The sequence below is a fragment of a genome, unplaced genomic scaffold, assembly GCF_019419815.1.
Source record: "Pyrus x bretschneideri cultivar Hongxiangsu unplaced genomic scaffold, Pyrus_bretschneideri_v1 Contig40, whole genome shotgun sequence".
Classification (NCBI taxonomy): Eukaryota; Viridiplantae; Streptophyta; class Magnoliopsida; order Rosales; family Rosaceae; genus Pyrus; species Pyrus x bretschneideri.
Genome location: NW_025999724.1, coordinates 4326934 through 4342800, shown reverse-complemented (window position 1 = coordinate 4342800; position 15867 = coordinate 4326934). Strand labels below are relative to the sequence as shown.

At 38.7% G+C, this 15867-nt stretch overlaps 1 protein-coding gene, 1 long non-coding RNA gene and 1 pseudogene across 2 annotated transcripts; 2 read left to right on the top strand and 1 right to left on the bottom strand.

Annotated features, from left to right (window-relative positions):
• Nucleotides 1-406: 406 nt before the first annotated feature.
• On the bottom strand, nucleotides 407-1080 carry LOC125469185. The gene is made up of 3 exons (XR_007251534.1): nucleotides 966-1080; nucleotides 738-805; nucleotides 407-452 (listed from the first exon to the last, which is right to left on the bottom strand). It is a non-coding gene; the product is annotated as an uncharacterized LOC125469185 (long non-coding RNA).
• Nucleotides 1081-10797: 9717 nt separating this feature from the next.
• LOC103934489 (putative ripening-related protein 1) lies at nucleotides 10798-11422 on the top strand. The gene has a single exon (XM_009344238.2). The coding sequence runs from the start codon at nucleotides 10835-10837 to the stop codon at nucleotides 11399-11401; it is 567 nt and encodes a 188-aa protein (XP_009342513.2). The 5' UTR covers nucleotides 10798-10834; the 3' UTR covers nucleotides 11402-11422.
• Nucleotides 11423-13516: 2094 nt separating this feature from the next.
• LOC103934490 lies at nucleotides 13517-14150 on the top strand (annotated as a pseudogene).
• The last annotated feature ends 1717 nt before the right edge of the window (nucleotides 14151-15867 follow it).

Genomic DNA, 15867 nt, shown 5'->3' with positions numbered 1-15867 from the left:
TCTCTGTGCAATCGTAGAAATCCCTCAGGTTTGAGGAAGCAAATGAAAAACGAAATGCTTTTCCAATCCCCTAACCATACCCATACCTCCCTTACCCATTCCCCTTACCCTCGCAGAAATCCTCCCATCTCTCTCTCTCACTCTTGTCCCATCTCTTTGTCTGCAAATCGCAGAAAAGAAACCCTATACAAATCCCTGAAATCCCTTGCCTAAATCCTCCCACATTTCTCTCAGACACCCCCTACCTCTCTCTGCAAAACCTAAACCAGATCTCCTAAATCCTATCTCAGACACCCCACATACAGCAAAGAAGCCAAGATATTAAAGCAATCTCTACATAATACTTTGGAACAATGAAGCAAAATGGTACTTACTTGTTCCTTGTCCAAAACCATTGGTGCCGCCGCACATTGTTATCAATTATGGGTTTATCAAATCCTTCATGGCTTAGACTGCATGAAGAATTAGAAACTTCATTTAAAAAAAAGAAAAGAAGGGAATGAAAAAATTGAATTCTATTTCATCAGTATGTAATTGCATGAAAAGTTACATTGAATGCAGACTCAATCAATTTCCCCAAAGTCATTGTTAACTGAGAGTCAATACCAAACCCATAAATACCAACATTGAATTTGGCAAAATCCAAACACGAAATACAAAAATTTACTCATATAATCACAGAAAAAACATGAAATTTGAGCACCCATTTGGTCAAGTAAAAGGATAAAGGCACTCACATCATCATAGTACTCTTTGGGAAGATCTTCTAATATTGGTTCTTCCTTTTTCTTGCTCTTCCTCAGAACTGCCATAAAAAAAACCCCACAGACGCACACAAATTTAGAAAAGAAAAGGTCCAAAGCTTCCATAAAAAATCCAAAAAGCATACAAATTTATCAAAAAGAAAAGTTCAAATTACGAAAACCAACTGACGTGAGTGAGTAGTGAGAGGTTGTGTTAGGCACCTGAAACACGTTTTGGTTTCAATTGAGAGGGCCAGAGCCTTGCATGCGAGGAAGATGACGATAGGATTCCAGAGACAGAGAAAGGAGGAGTAAGACGACGGAGGCGAGAGGAGGATAGGACGGAGGCGAGACTGTCTGTGGTGCGACACACAAGTGGGTTTCACAGCTATTAATTAAAATACACAACATGAAAGCTTGTCGCTGTGCCAGAGTTTCTGCTTGTCTAGAAAATTGGCAAAATTGGCACACAGGCTCACAACTCGTCGTCTTCCCTTTATCAATGGCTCCTTTAAATATCCAAATGATCAAGGTTGATCTTGTTCGCAGAATACGTTATGAGCTCCTTTTGGTAATCCACCTAAAACAAATAAGCACAATCTCTATGTAAACTGGCATTTCACTCAATTATACATTAGTTATGGCATCTTTGGAACTAAATGACTTCAACCTTAATATCCTATAAACAGTATGTTTCTATATTTTAAATCCTGTTATAATAACAGGTAAAAATAAATGATACAAAAGTAATTTAGTTCCATCTTGCATAAAGGTGCAACCTCCAACCTGAGCTTCACATATTTTTCTTTTAATTTTAATGAGTAAAACTCTATTCATGTTATCTGTTGAATAAGAAGAGTATCCAAGATAACTCTAATGATCCCAAGAAGAAGAAAATAGAACACACTCTTAAAGAAAGCTCACAAAACAAACTAGTTAGCAAAGCTTTTCTTATTTAGCTCTAGGCTTTGTTTTTCCTTGGATGATTTACAATGCTTGAGAACTTGGGTATTTATAGCAAACCAAATGAATAAACTAAGATTATTTATTACCACACAAAACACATTAATTTCACCTAATTTATTTTTATTCAACCATGCCTAACATTGCCTAATTTTCCATACCTAACTTTGACATTGATTTTCAACATCTTTGACATTGATTTTCAACACTCCCCCTCAATGTCAGCTCTCATTCTTTGCACTGTGCTGAGCAGACAGCGAAAATTTTCGAGCTTGCCTGTACTCAAACTTTTTGTGAACAAGTCCGCAACTTGATCATTTGTCTTGACCTGTCTCATCTCAATCTCTTCTTGCAGAACCTTTTCTCTGATAAAGTGGTAATGTACCTCCACATGCTTAGTTCTTGCATGAAAGACTGGATTTTCCGCCAAGCGAATTGCCGATTGGTTATCACAGTACAATGGTACTGGATAATCTACTGGTTGATGTAGATCACTCATCAACTGTACCAGCCATGCATTCTCTTGAGCTGCCATTGCTGCTGCTCTATATTCTGCTTCAGTGGTTGACAATGATACCGTCGGCTGTCTCTTGCTACACCAAGAGATGGTTCCAGAACCAAGCTTAAACACATACCCAGTTGTTGATCTCCTGGTGTCATGATCTCCCGCATAGTCAGCATCACAGTAACCAACTAACTTGCAGTCTTCACCTTTCTTGTACAAAAGACCATAGTCAATTGTACTCTTCACATATCTTAGTATTCGTCGAACTGCTTCCAAGTGAGGCTTCTTTGGATTTTGCATGTATCGACTCATCACACCAACTGCATAAGAAATGTCAGGTCGAGTCAAGGTTAAGTAGATCAGACTACCTACCAATTGTCGATACATCGTCGCATCTTCCAAATCTTTTCCTTCATGTGCACTCATTTTGACATTTGGCTCCATCGGCGTAGAGATCAGCTTGCATTCGAGCATTCCGAACCTTTTCAATAAATCTTTGGAATATTTCTGTTGACAGAGAAATATTCCTTCTTGTGTGCGATCAACCTCTAGACCAAGGAAGTGCTTGAGTTGACCAAGTTCCTTCATTTGGAAACGGACTGATAAATTCTCCTTCGTCCGAAGAATTTCTGCCTCATCATCACCGGTTATGATCAAGTCATCCACATACACTAGCACGATAGCTAGCTTTCCTTCATTGGCTTTGACAAACAAGCTGGAATCTGCAGGTGTTACTGAATAACCACTTTGTGTTAGAAATTCAGCAATCTTACCATACCACGCCCTGGGTGCTTGTTTCAAACCGTATAGTGCTTTCCTTAACTTGCACACGTACTCAGGATGAGCTTCGCTTTTAAAGCCCATTGGCTGCATCATGTAGATCTCCCGATCCAGCTCTCCATGAAGAAAAGCATTCTTCACATCCATCTGCCACAGATTCCAGTCTTTGTTGGCTGCAAGTGCAAGTAAGACTCGAACTGTTGTAAGCTTCGCCACTGGACTAAACGTTTCATCATAGTCTAGTCTGTACTGTTGAGAGAAACCACGAGCTACCAATCGTGCCTTGTACCTCTCGATTGACCCATCTGGACGACGCTTTATCTTGTAAACCCACTTGCAGGATATGGGTTTCACATCTCTTGACTTTGGCACGAGATCCCAAGTCTAATTTTGCTGAAGTGCATCAAGCTCTTCTTTCATAGCAGTCATCCACTCAGAACTCTGCGATGCTTCTTCGAACGTCTCAGGTTCTGTTGCTTCTTCAATTATGGCTGCATTGGCATATTTAGGATTTGGTCTCCGTGCTCTTGTTGACCTTCGGAGTTGAGATTGTGGAGTTGATTCTTCTACTCTACTAGGTCTAACTTCTTGTGGTTGTTGGTACACACCTGTTTGCCAAGGACTCTTAGGTACTTCTTGGTCGACATCGTCTCTAGTAAGCAAATCTTCAGGCTCATCTGGACTTGATTGGATTTGGGCAGCTTGGTCTCCCAGTTTCCCTTGCAACGTATCTTCAAACTCTTTTGGGTCAGGTGACGCCTCATTTTCTGAGCACCAAGATGATGTTTCTGCGTCCCATTCTTCCTCCACAGCTAGAGACGCAACGACATCCCAATCATCTTCAATTTCATTTTCTGAGCACCAACAAGATGATGCTTCTGCGTCCCATTCTTCCTCCGTAGCGAATAAAGCTTCAGCATCCCAGCCATCTTCACTATTCTCCTTTGAACTGGAAGTAGCAGTATTACTTTCAACAGGCTCTTTCTTGGTCCAACAATCTTTCGCCATGTGGCCATTCTTTCCACAATTGTAACACTTGCCCTCAAATCTTTTATTATTCTGGGACTGACCACGGTTGCCGTGATACTTCGGAGCTCCCCCTGGCCGAGAACTCCCTCCTCCTTGATGACCTTTTTCCTTGTCACCATTTCTTTTAGATCCACCACCAGCACGCTGCTTAAAGCTGCCTTTGCTTTTGTTGGTGTAGAGCGCTTCCTCTTCACTCTTCAGTGAGACTCCTCCCATTTGCTTGGCCATAGCTTCTTGACTTGCAAGCAAATTTTCAAACTCAACAAGCGATGGTTGTGTCGGCCATCCTTGTATAGCGGCAATGAACCCTCGATATTCGGGTCTCAAACCATGGATAATTATTCTCTTCATCCTGGTTTCCCCAATAGGAGCTGTTGGATCTAATTCTGAAATTTCGCGGCATATCGACTTCACCTTGTGAAAGTACTGGGCAATCGTCATGTCGTGTTGTACCATCGATAGCAGCTCATTCTCGAGAAGTTGCAATTTTGTATCGTTCCTCTTCGAAAAGAGTGTAACAAAAGTGTCCCATGCTTCCTTTGGCGTTCTAGCATCCCGAATGTGCTCCAACATTTCTTCTTCTATTGTGGTCTTTAAAGCAAACATTGATTTGCCTGCTTTAATTTTCCACTTCCGCAAGACGCCGTTAGCATCTTCCGCTGCCGGTTGTGTAGCTTCACTACCACCGACAACCTCCCACAAGTCTTGACCTTGAAGGTAAGACTCTATACACGTTGCCCACGTGTTATAGTTTTGGTTGTTGAGCTTCTTGATTCCTCCAACAACTTGAAGATCACCCATCGTATCGGCAAGACTTTGACTATACCGAACAAGCTTGAGTGACTACTGTGCAGAGTAATACACTACTCTCGACACAAAGAAGCTCCCTCTCAAGGTTTGTGATAACCCCAGCAATAATCTCAAGAAACCTTTTCTGATGTGGAAGATCAGTCAAAACTGCAACCACAGAGCATACTCGGAATTCCAAGAGACTTTACAACCAATGCTCTACCAAGAACGATCCCTGACCGACTTGGCTCTGATACCAATTGTTGAATAAGAAGAGTATCCAAGATAACTCTAATGATCCCAAGAAGAAGAAAATAGAACACACTCTTAAAGAAAGCTCACAAAACAAACTAGTTAGCAAAGCTTTTCTTATTTAGCTCTAGGCTTTGTTTTTCCTTGGATGATTTACAATGCTTGAGAACTTGGGTATTTATAGCAAACCAAATGAATAAACTAAGATTATTTATTACCACACAAAACACATTAATTTCACCTAATTTATTTTTATTCAACCATGCCTAACATTGCCTAATTTTCCATACCTAACTTTGACATTGATTTTCAACATCTTTGACATTGATTTTCAACATTATCATCAATATCTCACAGAGCGAAACTCTATTCATGTTATCATCAATATCTCACAGAGCGAAGCAACATATTGGAAATGCGTATCCGATTAACAGCCCTTTCATTCGAGCAATTAAATAAATCCATAACACGGATTAGAAAAACAGGCAAATAACAGAAAAACCTGTCATTTACTTGCAAAACTCCTGCCTAACCCCAGTCTTTGCAATTAAATATAAACTAACACTTCCCTCAGTGTGCTCTCTTTGTATAAAAATATACGCTATCATTTAAAACCTGAAATGTAGAATTTGATGCCAAGAACAAATCCTCAGCATCCACGCTATACAATATAGTAACTAATGAACTTATTATTGTGTTGGAAAACACAAACTCTAGGTCCATATCCTCTTGCGCCATTGACAATGGAGTTGTGGTTCAAAGAATCACCAACAATCAAGCCTCCTTGTAAAGTCAAATGGCACATATTCAGATAAGGAATGTAAACACAAAATTAGAACTCATACATTTGAGAAAAATGCAAACCTTCCCCATCAGAACAGGAAAGATAGCAGAGTTTGTGACATAACCCATTCCGAAAACGATAGCAGCAGGTTTCCCAACAAAATTTGCAACACACTCTTCCAGCTCATTATGCAAATCCGTGGTGCCTGGTGATAGAAGCGTATCATGGTAAATTCATTTAGAAAAATAGTTCAAACAAATTTTCCTTGCAAAGTAGTATTAGTATACCAACAGCCATTAACTCGGCTACTACAAGTATTGGGGGAATATTTTTTCAACGTCTCAATAGAGCGAGGTGTGCAGTACTCATCAGATGCAGCAAAGCCAAGGTAATTGTAAGATCCCGAGTTATGGCATCTACTGGTTTTTTTGGTTAGCCTGCATCAGCCAAGTTACACAATCAGAATATAAATCAAGAAAACATAACAAAAGGCGTGAAATATACATGAAATTGCGAAATCGGAGGAAATTTGTAATCATTACTTGAGTGTTTTGTTGTAGTCATTGGAGTAGCGTTCAACCACATCAAACCAAGCATCAGGAGCACTTGCAACAAGCCTATTGAAACATCTTGACAGTCAAAACTTTAAAAAATTAACCAGAGTTATCAATAATTATGTTTATGGGACTCCATGGAATTCAAGATTAATTGCAGGGCCAGCTGCATCCATTTCATATAGCTCAAGAAATATAACACAATCAAATCAATAACAAAATACCTGAATTCGAAGATAAAGCTGGCGAATATAGAAATCTTCAAGTCCTAAACAGATTTGAGCATAACCCTGATTTTTGCAACAAAGCAATGCTTTTTTTTTTTTTAACATAAAATTACAGGAAAAGCTAAACAACAAATTATGTACAATGATTACGGAATGCACTCCACCAGTCGATGATTTTGCGGAAGAAATCTCTGACTTGGCCGAAAACGAAAAGCAATCCATAGCTGAAGTACGTGGTTAACGCGGTTAAATAAGGGATCGCAATCATTTTTGAGGTGGGACGTTTGCATGATCCGAAAGCTGGAGGATTTGGGAATTATTGTCTCCGCCACATTCTCCTGCAATGAAAATAACAATTGTAACAAAAATCAGATATTTGGATCGAAGGTAAGATTCTAGCGTTTTCTCCGTGTCACAAGGGTCATGCATAGCTCTTGCTCATAATTTAATTGGTGGGATCTTGATGCAGCACAAGGGTAACGGGGATACCAACTTAAGCCCTTGAAGAACAAGTTCTGAAGTTCACCAGATTTTGGTTGAAAACTGAAAGGTTTGTTTGATTATTGATTGAAAGATGATATTATTACATGGGAAGCCAACGATTTTAATGACTTAATCACAATCCCCTGGGGAAGCTCAAGGTTCTTACGAAAATAAAAGTCTGAGTTTTATTAAATAATTTAAAATGCTGTTCTGGAAGCTAAATGGCATCGGATGACCAAAATTCATCATATATCACGGTAATGCTGTGGGTTTGAAATGTTATGTCATTTTTTTTTCATAAAGGTATCATGGGCCTAAATCAGTGCTCGAACGCTAAATCTAAAAATTCCTGTTGTGTCCCTTTGATTTCCATCGGTCTATTTCGTCTTCAATTCACTTAGCCATTTGTTTTACATGAGATCTATATTGAAAATGAATCACTTACCCGTTTTGTAACCATTATAGTTTTTAAGTTTCTTTTTTTTTTTTTTTTTTTTTTTTTTTTTTTTTTGACAATCGAACCAAAATTTGAAAACTTACAAAATTAGCACATTCAGTTTCATTATTTATTTACATTAAAATTTTATAATTAACAACATTTACCAAACCAGAGATAGCAAAAGCAAGAGTTGGCAAAGATATGCTAATTATTAGCTTTCTTCATGATGCATTTTGTCATCTGCTAACATAAACAAGAGAATGTGGTTAGGAATTTTTCTATATATATACCTTTAAGGGAAGGAATTCTTATTTTTTCAAAAAAAATGAGGACATTTTCTTGACCGTTAGATTTGGATTTAATGAAATTATGTGGTTGAGATTCTGTGGCCTGTGATTTAATCTCAACTACAGAATTTTATTAAAGTCAAATCTAATAGTTAAGAAGGTGTCCCCATTTTTTTTTTTTTAAATGGAGATCCATTCCCTTAAAAGGCCTGGAATATATACATATATATATATATATATATATGTATATGAGTTTTTATGTGGAAATCTCTTCCTATTTTATTGTCCCACATTGCTCACTACTAAAAGTTTCTCACACTTTATAACAATTTGTCTTTCTTACTAAGTGATTGGAAAGATGGATTATAGAGAGCAAATTTGGGCTTGAACTTGGAGTTTGGGCTTGAGTGAAAAAACGTGTCATGATAACTTCATTATTATTTAAAACAAATATTGATGATTTGGGCTTGGGTGTAATAATTATTGGAAAGATGGACTATATAGAGAGAGCAAATTTTGGATTTAATTACCAATTTTTCATTCCATGCCGAGATTTCATACTCTAAAAAACGTGTCATGATAGCTTCATTGTTATTTAAAAAAAATATTGATGGTTTGGAACTATCCAAAATTGGGATGTTTTTTTGGAAGCAATCCATAACCCCTACGACTGACCCGGCCTTTAATAAATGGCGAACGGAGAATGGCATCGTGAAAGGATGACTGATTAACTCTATTGAACCCAATCTAATTGGGTATCTTATTCGACTACGAACAACAAAGGAGGTTTGAGACGATATGCCGTCTTTCCCAGGCACTTTCTCCCCGACGCACTGAGCCGATTCCAGCTCCTGCGGAGTAAGAATGATTTCAAAGGCCCTGTCAATGAATTCAAGGCTGCATTGTTGAGATTCTGATCATCTATTATGCAATCGATGTCTTTTCCCGGCTTACAGGGAACTCTCGGTTCGGATATAACATCATCCCAGTTTCCCTTTACCAAGAGAACGTCTGTATACCAATCTTTATCATGACCACGAAGTAACGAGTATTAGTGCTTCACCGGAATGTGTAGAGAACGTGAAATTCAGATAAGCCCAGTTCGATGTGATGCCATTCTTTCAGGCGTTCGAAGCAGAGTATAATGCGGATGAAAGTATGAGTGAGATTGCATATACCAATTTGGAAATGCGTGAGGATCTCCTTCCACAGCGCCGACAAGGGGAATCTCAACACCAATCGAGGTAACAAGGATGGATCTTAGTGCAAGGACGAAGGGGATCAATAGGTGGGGGAAGTTTGGCCGTTACATCATCACTATCTTCCCACCAGGCACGACACCCGTTGAGAAGGTGGTTGTGACTGCGAGAAAAGCTTGTTCCTCACCCTTGTTGCAAACCTTGACCATGGGGCTTCGGGGTTATCCAGAATAGCAGGTTGAGCAGGTTAGGCAGAAGGACTGGCAGCCGCGATTTCGTTTGAATACAAGAAGGCTAACAATGACAAATGTAACATTGAAGTGCTCTTTAGATGATAAAGGAGATTTGGTAATTCAGGAAGAGAGTGAAGGCAGTGGTACGACAGATATTTAAAGAAGATATTTCAAATCATCTTACCGTTGAATACGAACTAGTTTGCCTTGAGATCAACAAACTCGATTGTTGTGTCTTTAGGGGTAGAATGCTGAAGGAGAATTCTCATTTTTTATGTTTATGCAACAGACAGGACACATCATCATTACGGGGTCTTAGGTACGAAGTCCAAGATAGCCCACTCAAGATTGAAAGCGCAGCCGCTTCAAAGCCAAAAGTTGGGTAGAATGCTGAAGGAGAATTGCAGCGAGATTCAAACTGCCTAAATAACCGCCTAGCGCCACTTAGGCTGCCACCTAAGTCTTTCCCGCCTAATTGAATGTTTTGGTCTAAATCGGGTTGGAGCTTCGCCACCCAGCGCCTAGGCGGTCGCCTAGGCCGATTTTTAGAACACTGGCGATACCACCATCACTCAACTTCGGGGGACTAGGTGGAATCCTAGCGACTTTGCTGGATGCCCATGCTTGTTCCAAAAGGCATGCGATTTGACCTAGATATAGACACAATCAAATCCCTTAAGTCTTGGAGTTCCTATAACCTAGGGATTGATGTACACTGCAAGTAATCATAACTCATATGAGGGTGCAATATCTACTTCTAGATATCCTCTAGGATTCTCCTATCTTAGAACAAGGATTCTATCCTAAAAAATGTCTCTCTTCCCCTGATATAAATACATTCATCTAGGGTTCATCTATGATAACGCAATCTAATAAACACTTCAATTCTCTTGCCCACTGCTTTAAGTCTAAAGTCATTCACTAACTTAACTGTCGGAGAGCCTTTGGCTGGGACACACTCCCCATCCCCCGGTCTTAGGCTTGCTTACTGTTGTTTACTATCTTGTAGTTTGCCCAAGTTTACTTTGATTTGCGCTCATCCACCGTTCAAGGAGGTGCTCGAATTTGGTTCCAACAATTTCTAAGTTAGTTTCCTATCTCGTGGACTGAAGGTTTGTTTCAGATTTGTTTCCAAGTAGGCTAGTAGTGCTATTTTGTTCTCTAAACATTCTCCTCCGAGAAGAATTAAAGAATTCCGACTGCATTTGAGATTAATCAAGAATTCTGAAATTTAAACCTAAAACTTTTATTTTTAGAAAATGCACATAATGAAATAGGAATTAGAAAATTTGAATACTTAAGTAGTGTGTTCCTTCAAAATTATTTTTACGTTGCCGTTCCGTTAATGGAGTGTGTATGTATATTACTACGTTGAATTGCGTTCTGGCAAAGAAACTAATTAGTTTTCTTCAGTGTCAGAATTTAATTTTGTCAATATTCAGCAAACGTCCAAGGATAACATGGTCCGAAAGTTCCTATATATACCCACCCACAATTTCTTTTCTGCATCAAACCAAGCATATTCACCACAAGAGCACAACTAGAGAGATAGAGAGAAACAGAGAAAATGAAGAGTTTCATTTCCAAAGAGTCCATTGTCCTACTAGTAATTCTTCTTTCGGCAATTTGCTTGGTCGCTGAAGCTCAACAATGCCGTCCAAGCGGCAAAATCAGAGGAAGGAAGGCCCCTCCAGGACAATGCAACCAGGAAAATGATTCTGATTGTTGTAAGCCGGGCAAAATGTACCCAACCTACACATGTTCACCGCCATTGTCTGGGAGCACCAAGGCCACCCTCACCCTCAACAGTTTCGAGAAAGGTGGAGATGGTGGCGGTCCATCAGAATGTGACAACCAATACCACAATGACAACACACCAGTTGTGGCACTGTCCACCGGATGGTATAGCAACGGAGATAGGTGCCATAAACAAATCAGAATTAATGGTAACGGACGTAGCGTGTTGGCCATGGTGGTGGATGAATGTGACTCTACTGAGGGATGTGATGCAGATCATGATTACCAGCCTCCTTGTCCTAACAACATTGTTGATGCCTCAAAAGCTGTTTGGAAAGCCTTGGGTGTGCCTGAAGACCAATGGGGTGGCCTAGATATCACTTGGTCCGAAGCTTAGTTACATTAATTAATTTCCGTCTTGCTTTGCGTATATGATCGTTGTGGATTGTGTTCTATAATATGTTACAAGTACTATACTATTTAAGAAGTCAATATATTTAAACTTGTTTTTCTTATACTTTGTCTATTGTAAATTATAAAGTAATATTACATAATCATATACATATCACTCGACTTCTGTTTTGTTCTAGTTCGTTATCTAGGTCTTATCTCATACCTTCAAGCAGCTGTCTTTTTGGCTATTCTTTCTTTGGTGTCAGGGCATACCTGGCTTCTTATCACAACAAGTTAAAAACAAAGTGAGAATGTGAAAGTAAAAAGTCTTACATTGATGGAGAAATTTTGTAAGAACTTTATAAGAGGTTGGAGCATTCTTCATATTGATAATTGGTTTTATGGTAGAACCCCAATTTCTTCATGGTATCAGAGCATACTATTCCATGTGTGAAGCCAAATGGCCACACGCGCTCCATTGTGTTGTCCACATGTTAGACTTGAAAATACGCCACATGTGAGGGGGCGTATTGAGAATGAATCTCACATTGATGGATGGAGGAACCTTGATTGGGCCTATAAGTAAGTTGGCCTACTCCATATATTGTCACTTAGTTTTATGATGACTCCAACTTTTTTCATGGTATCAGAGTAGATTGGTCCACGTTTGAAGCCCAACAACCACACTTTTCCACATCAATTCGTGTTGTTCACGTGTTTAGCATGAAAGTTCGCCACACGTGAGGGAGTGTGTAAGAATGTAATGTTAAAAGAGTTCCAAATTGGTGAAAGGAGAAATCTTGAAAGGGCTTATAAAAGGTTTGGCCACTCCCCATATTACCAATTGGTTTTATAGAGGAATCTCAGTAATCCTCACAAAAGACAGGAATGTAAAATCTAAGTTAAGCATGTGGTCCAATATCCTAATGGCTAAAATGTTAATTTTCTACCCATGCATCCCGGGTTGAAAACTTCCCCCTTTCCTAAGTTATTGTAATAATTTCGAACCCTCCCCCTTCTCTTAAAAATAATAATTTAAAAAAAAAAATCTAAATCAAGGTTTACTAATTAATCGAAAATCTCCAATAGGGACTTATTGTCGCAACACATACAAGCATCATTTTTATTTTTACTGTTATGCTCCTAATTTGAATTTATCCAGATGAACTTGGTTGATTCCTGTACCAGAAAAACCCTTTATCATAAAAATATTTCTTAGGATGTTCAAAAACAGTTATAAAAAAATAGACGAAAAATGAGCCTAACCAAGCTAAATAAGAGACCTATTAATGCTTGGAACTTTATAATACAAAAATATTTTCATTGGTACTAAAATTCACAGGAGATGGCATTCAACTGTTCAGAAGATGGTACCATATTTGCAATCACGAATCAAGATGATCCTTCTAGTACCGGTGTAGGTGTCACGGTCTGCTGCGTTCCAAACTTTGATTATTCAACATCATAGTGTTATATAATTAACATGCTTGTAATTGCTTATGAGTTACGCTTAAAGTAAGACGATATCACGCTAGCGGCCCAATTTGGATTAAGTCATGTTAATGAGTCCTAACCTTGCTATCCTTGAATGGAAAATCAACTATAGATTCCCTATGCCGTTGGATTGATTATTACAGAGAAAACTATGAAAAATTCTTGAGTAAGTAGACTGGACATCTTTGTATTCCGAGAAACAGTTCATCGTAAACGAATTGGTAATTAATGTCACTCTCTGTATTCGGGGGATATAATAATATGGATTATCTTTAATTAATTAAGATTTTGGCGCTTAGCATAATTGGGAAGGATTTATTTTCAAGATGATTCAGGTAGTTGAGAAATTTTTCAGTGTAACCGTCACACTCGGTGGTACACCACGTATCTCTATATAAATGGTGGATTATATATGTTAAAATATTAATAAATTAAAAATTAAAATTTTTCGCCACTTGCATAAAAACACATAGTGTATCATCCGTGTTCCCGTCACAACTAAAAATTTCTCCAGGCAGTGGACTTCTCCGTGACTTTGATGGAGTGTACAACAGCTTGCATAGCAAAATATTTATTGAATGTTGATTGTTATTTTTTCTAGGTATACAGCTATATATATATGCCACCCTCAATTGCTATTAGGCATCAAACATATCCCAATTCAGAAAAACATTCAGAAAAATGAAGAGCTTCGCAATTTTCTCAAATGGTTCACTTGTCCTTCTAATCATTCTCCTTTCAACAATTTGCTTGGTCACTGAAGCTCAGCAATGTCGTCCAAGGGGCAGAATTAGAGGAAGGAAGCCCCCAGGCCTCCTGGACAATGCAACCGGGAGAATGATTCTGACTGTTGTGTAGCAGGCAGAATGTGCCCAACATATACATGTTCACCACCATTGTCCGGGAGCACCAAGGCCTAGCTCACTCTTAACAGTTTCGAGAAAGGTGGAGATAGTGGCGGTCCATCAGAATGTGACAACAAATACCACAATGACAACATCCCTGTTGTGGCATTGTCCACAGGCTGGTATAACAATGGAGGAAGATGCCTCCACAACATTACCATAAGTGCTAATGGAAGGAGTCTGGTGGCAACGGTCGTTGATGAGTGTGACTCTATTGAAGGATGTGAAGCCGACCATGGTTATCAACCGCCTTGCCCGAACAACATTGTTGATGCCTCAAAGGCTGTCTGGGATGCCTTGGGCGTGCCCAAGGACAACTGGGGTGGCCTAGATATCACATGGTCCGATACGTAATTTAATTTATAACTTACCTTACTGCGATCAGTCTAGCTTGTTGCATTGGTTGTTTTCATTAAGGGTGCAAGTTAGAAATACAATTAAAAATATAGTTAGCAAGTTTATTAATATTTGGTAGAATTGTTAGGCTTAGTAGTATAAAAACAAAGTGTGTAATCTTCATTCTTGCAGTTAATACAAGTCATAATTCTCTCTCTAAAACTCTTTGTGTTCATCTTTCTTCTCTTCATCTTTCTTCTTCATTTTCTCTTCAGTTCTCAAACATTACAATGTAGTTAACATGGTATCAGAACCACCAAGCTCATGGCACTGATTCTGGTGGTTCCACCTCCCATTATTTTTCATCTGTTTCTAGCTTAGGTTCTTTCAAATTTTCATTAGATGTTCGGATAAATTTCTGGGTGCTTTCGCGATCGTTCTTTTAGTTCTGGGTTGATTTTACTCTGAAGTCCGAGAGAGAGAGGCCTCTCCGTCTTCCTCCGCGTAAAACCTCTGATAATACCCCCAAAACCCAAGTCCCCATTAATTTCTCTCACAAAGCTTCAATCTTTTGCTTCAAAGAGATCAAAAATCCCATTTTCTGCAAAACCCAGCTCTGACCCTGAAACAAAATCGTCAAAACCCACAACAGCAATTGTTTCCGGGAGGTTTTCTGAAAGGGGTTCGCTGGGTTTCTTCAGGTTCTGATTCACACCATGGATCTTGGTGGTTCTAAATCATCTGGATCTTCATTGTCTTCGATTTTTCAAGAGTAGAATTATTTCTGGGTTTTTCCTCTGGGTTTCAAGATGAAGCAATGATTTGGAAGCAGTTATCTAGTGCATTCTTGCACATTATATGTTCGACGAAAGACACACGATTTGACCTAAATATAGACACAATCAAATCCTTTAAGTCTTGGAGTTCCTACAACCTAGGGAATACATGCACTGCAAGTAATCATAACTCCTATAAGGGTGCAATATCTACTTCTAGATATCCTCTAAGATTCTCCCATCTTAGAACAAAGATTTTATCCTTAAAAAGGTTTCTCTTCCCCTAGTATAAATATATTCATCTAGGGTTCATTTATGATAACGCAATCTAATAAACCTCAATTCTCTTGCCCATTGCTTTGAGTCTAAAGTCATTCATTAACTTGACTGTCGGAGAGCTTTTGGCTGGGACACACTCCCCATCCCTTGGTCTTAGGCTTGCTTACTGTTGTTTACTGTCTTGCAGGTTGCCCAAGTTTACTTGAATTTGTGCTCAACCACCGTTCACAGAGGTGCTCAAATTTGGCTCCAACAATTTCTAATTTAGTTTCCTATCTCGTGGACTGAAGGTTTGTTTCAGATTTGTTTCCAAGTAGGCTAGTAGTGCTATTTTGTTCTCTAAACATTCTCCTCCAAGAAGAATTAAAGAATTCGAGTGCATTTGAGATTAATCAAGAATTCTGAAGTTTAAACCTAAAACTTTTATTTTTAGAAAATGCACATAATTAAATAGGAATTGGAAATTTTGAATACTTAAGTAGTGTGTTCCTTCAAAATTATTTTTACGTTGCCGTTCCGTTAATGGAGTGTGTATGTATATTACTACGTTGAATTGCGTTCTGGCAAAGAAACTAATTACTTTTCTTCAGTGTCAGAATTTAATTTTGTCAATATTCAGCAAACATCCAAGGATAACATGGTTCGAAAGTTCCAATATATACCCACCGACAATTTCTTTT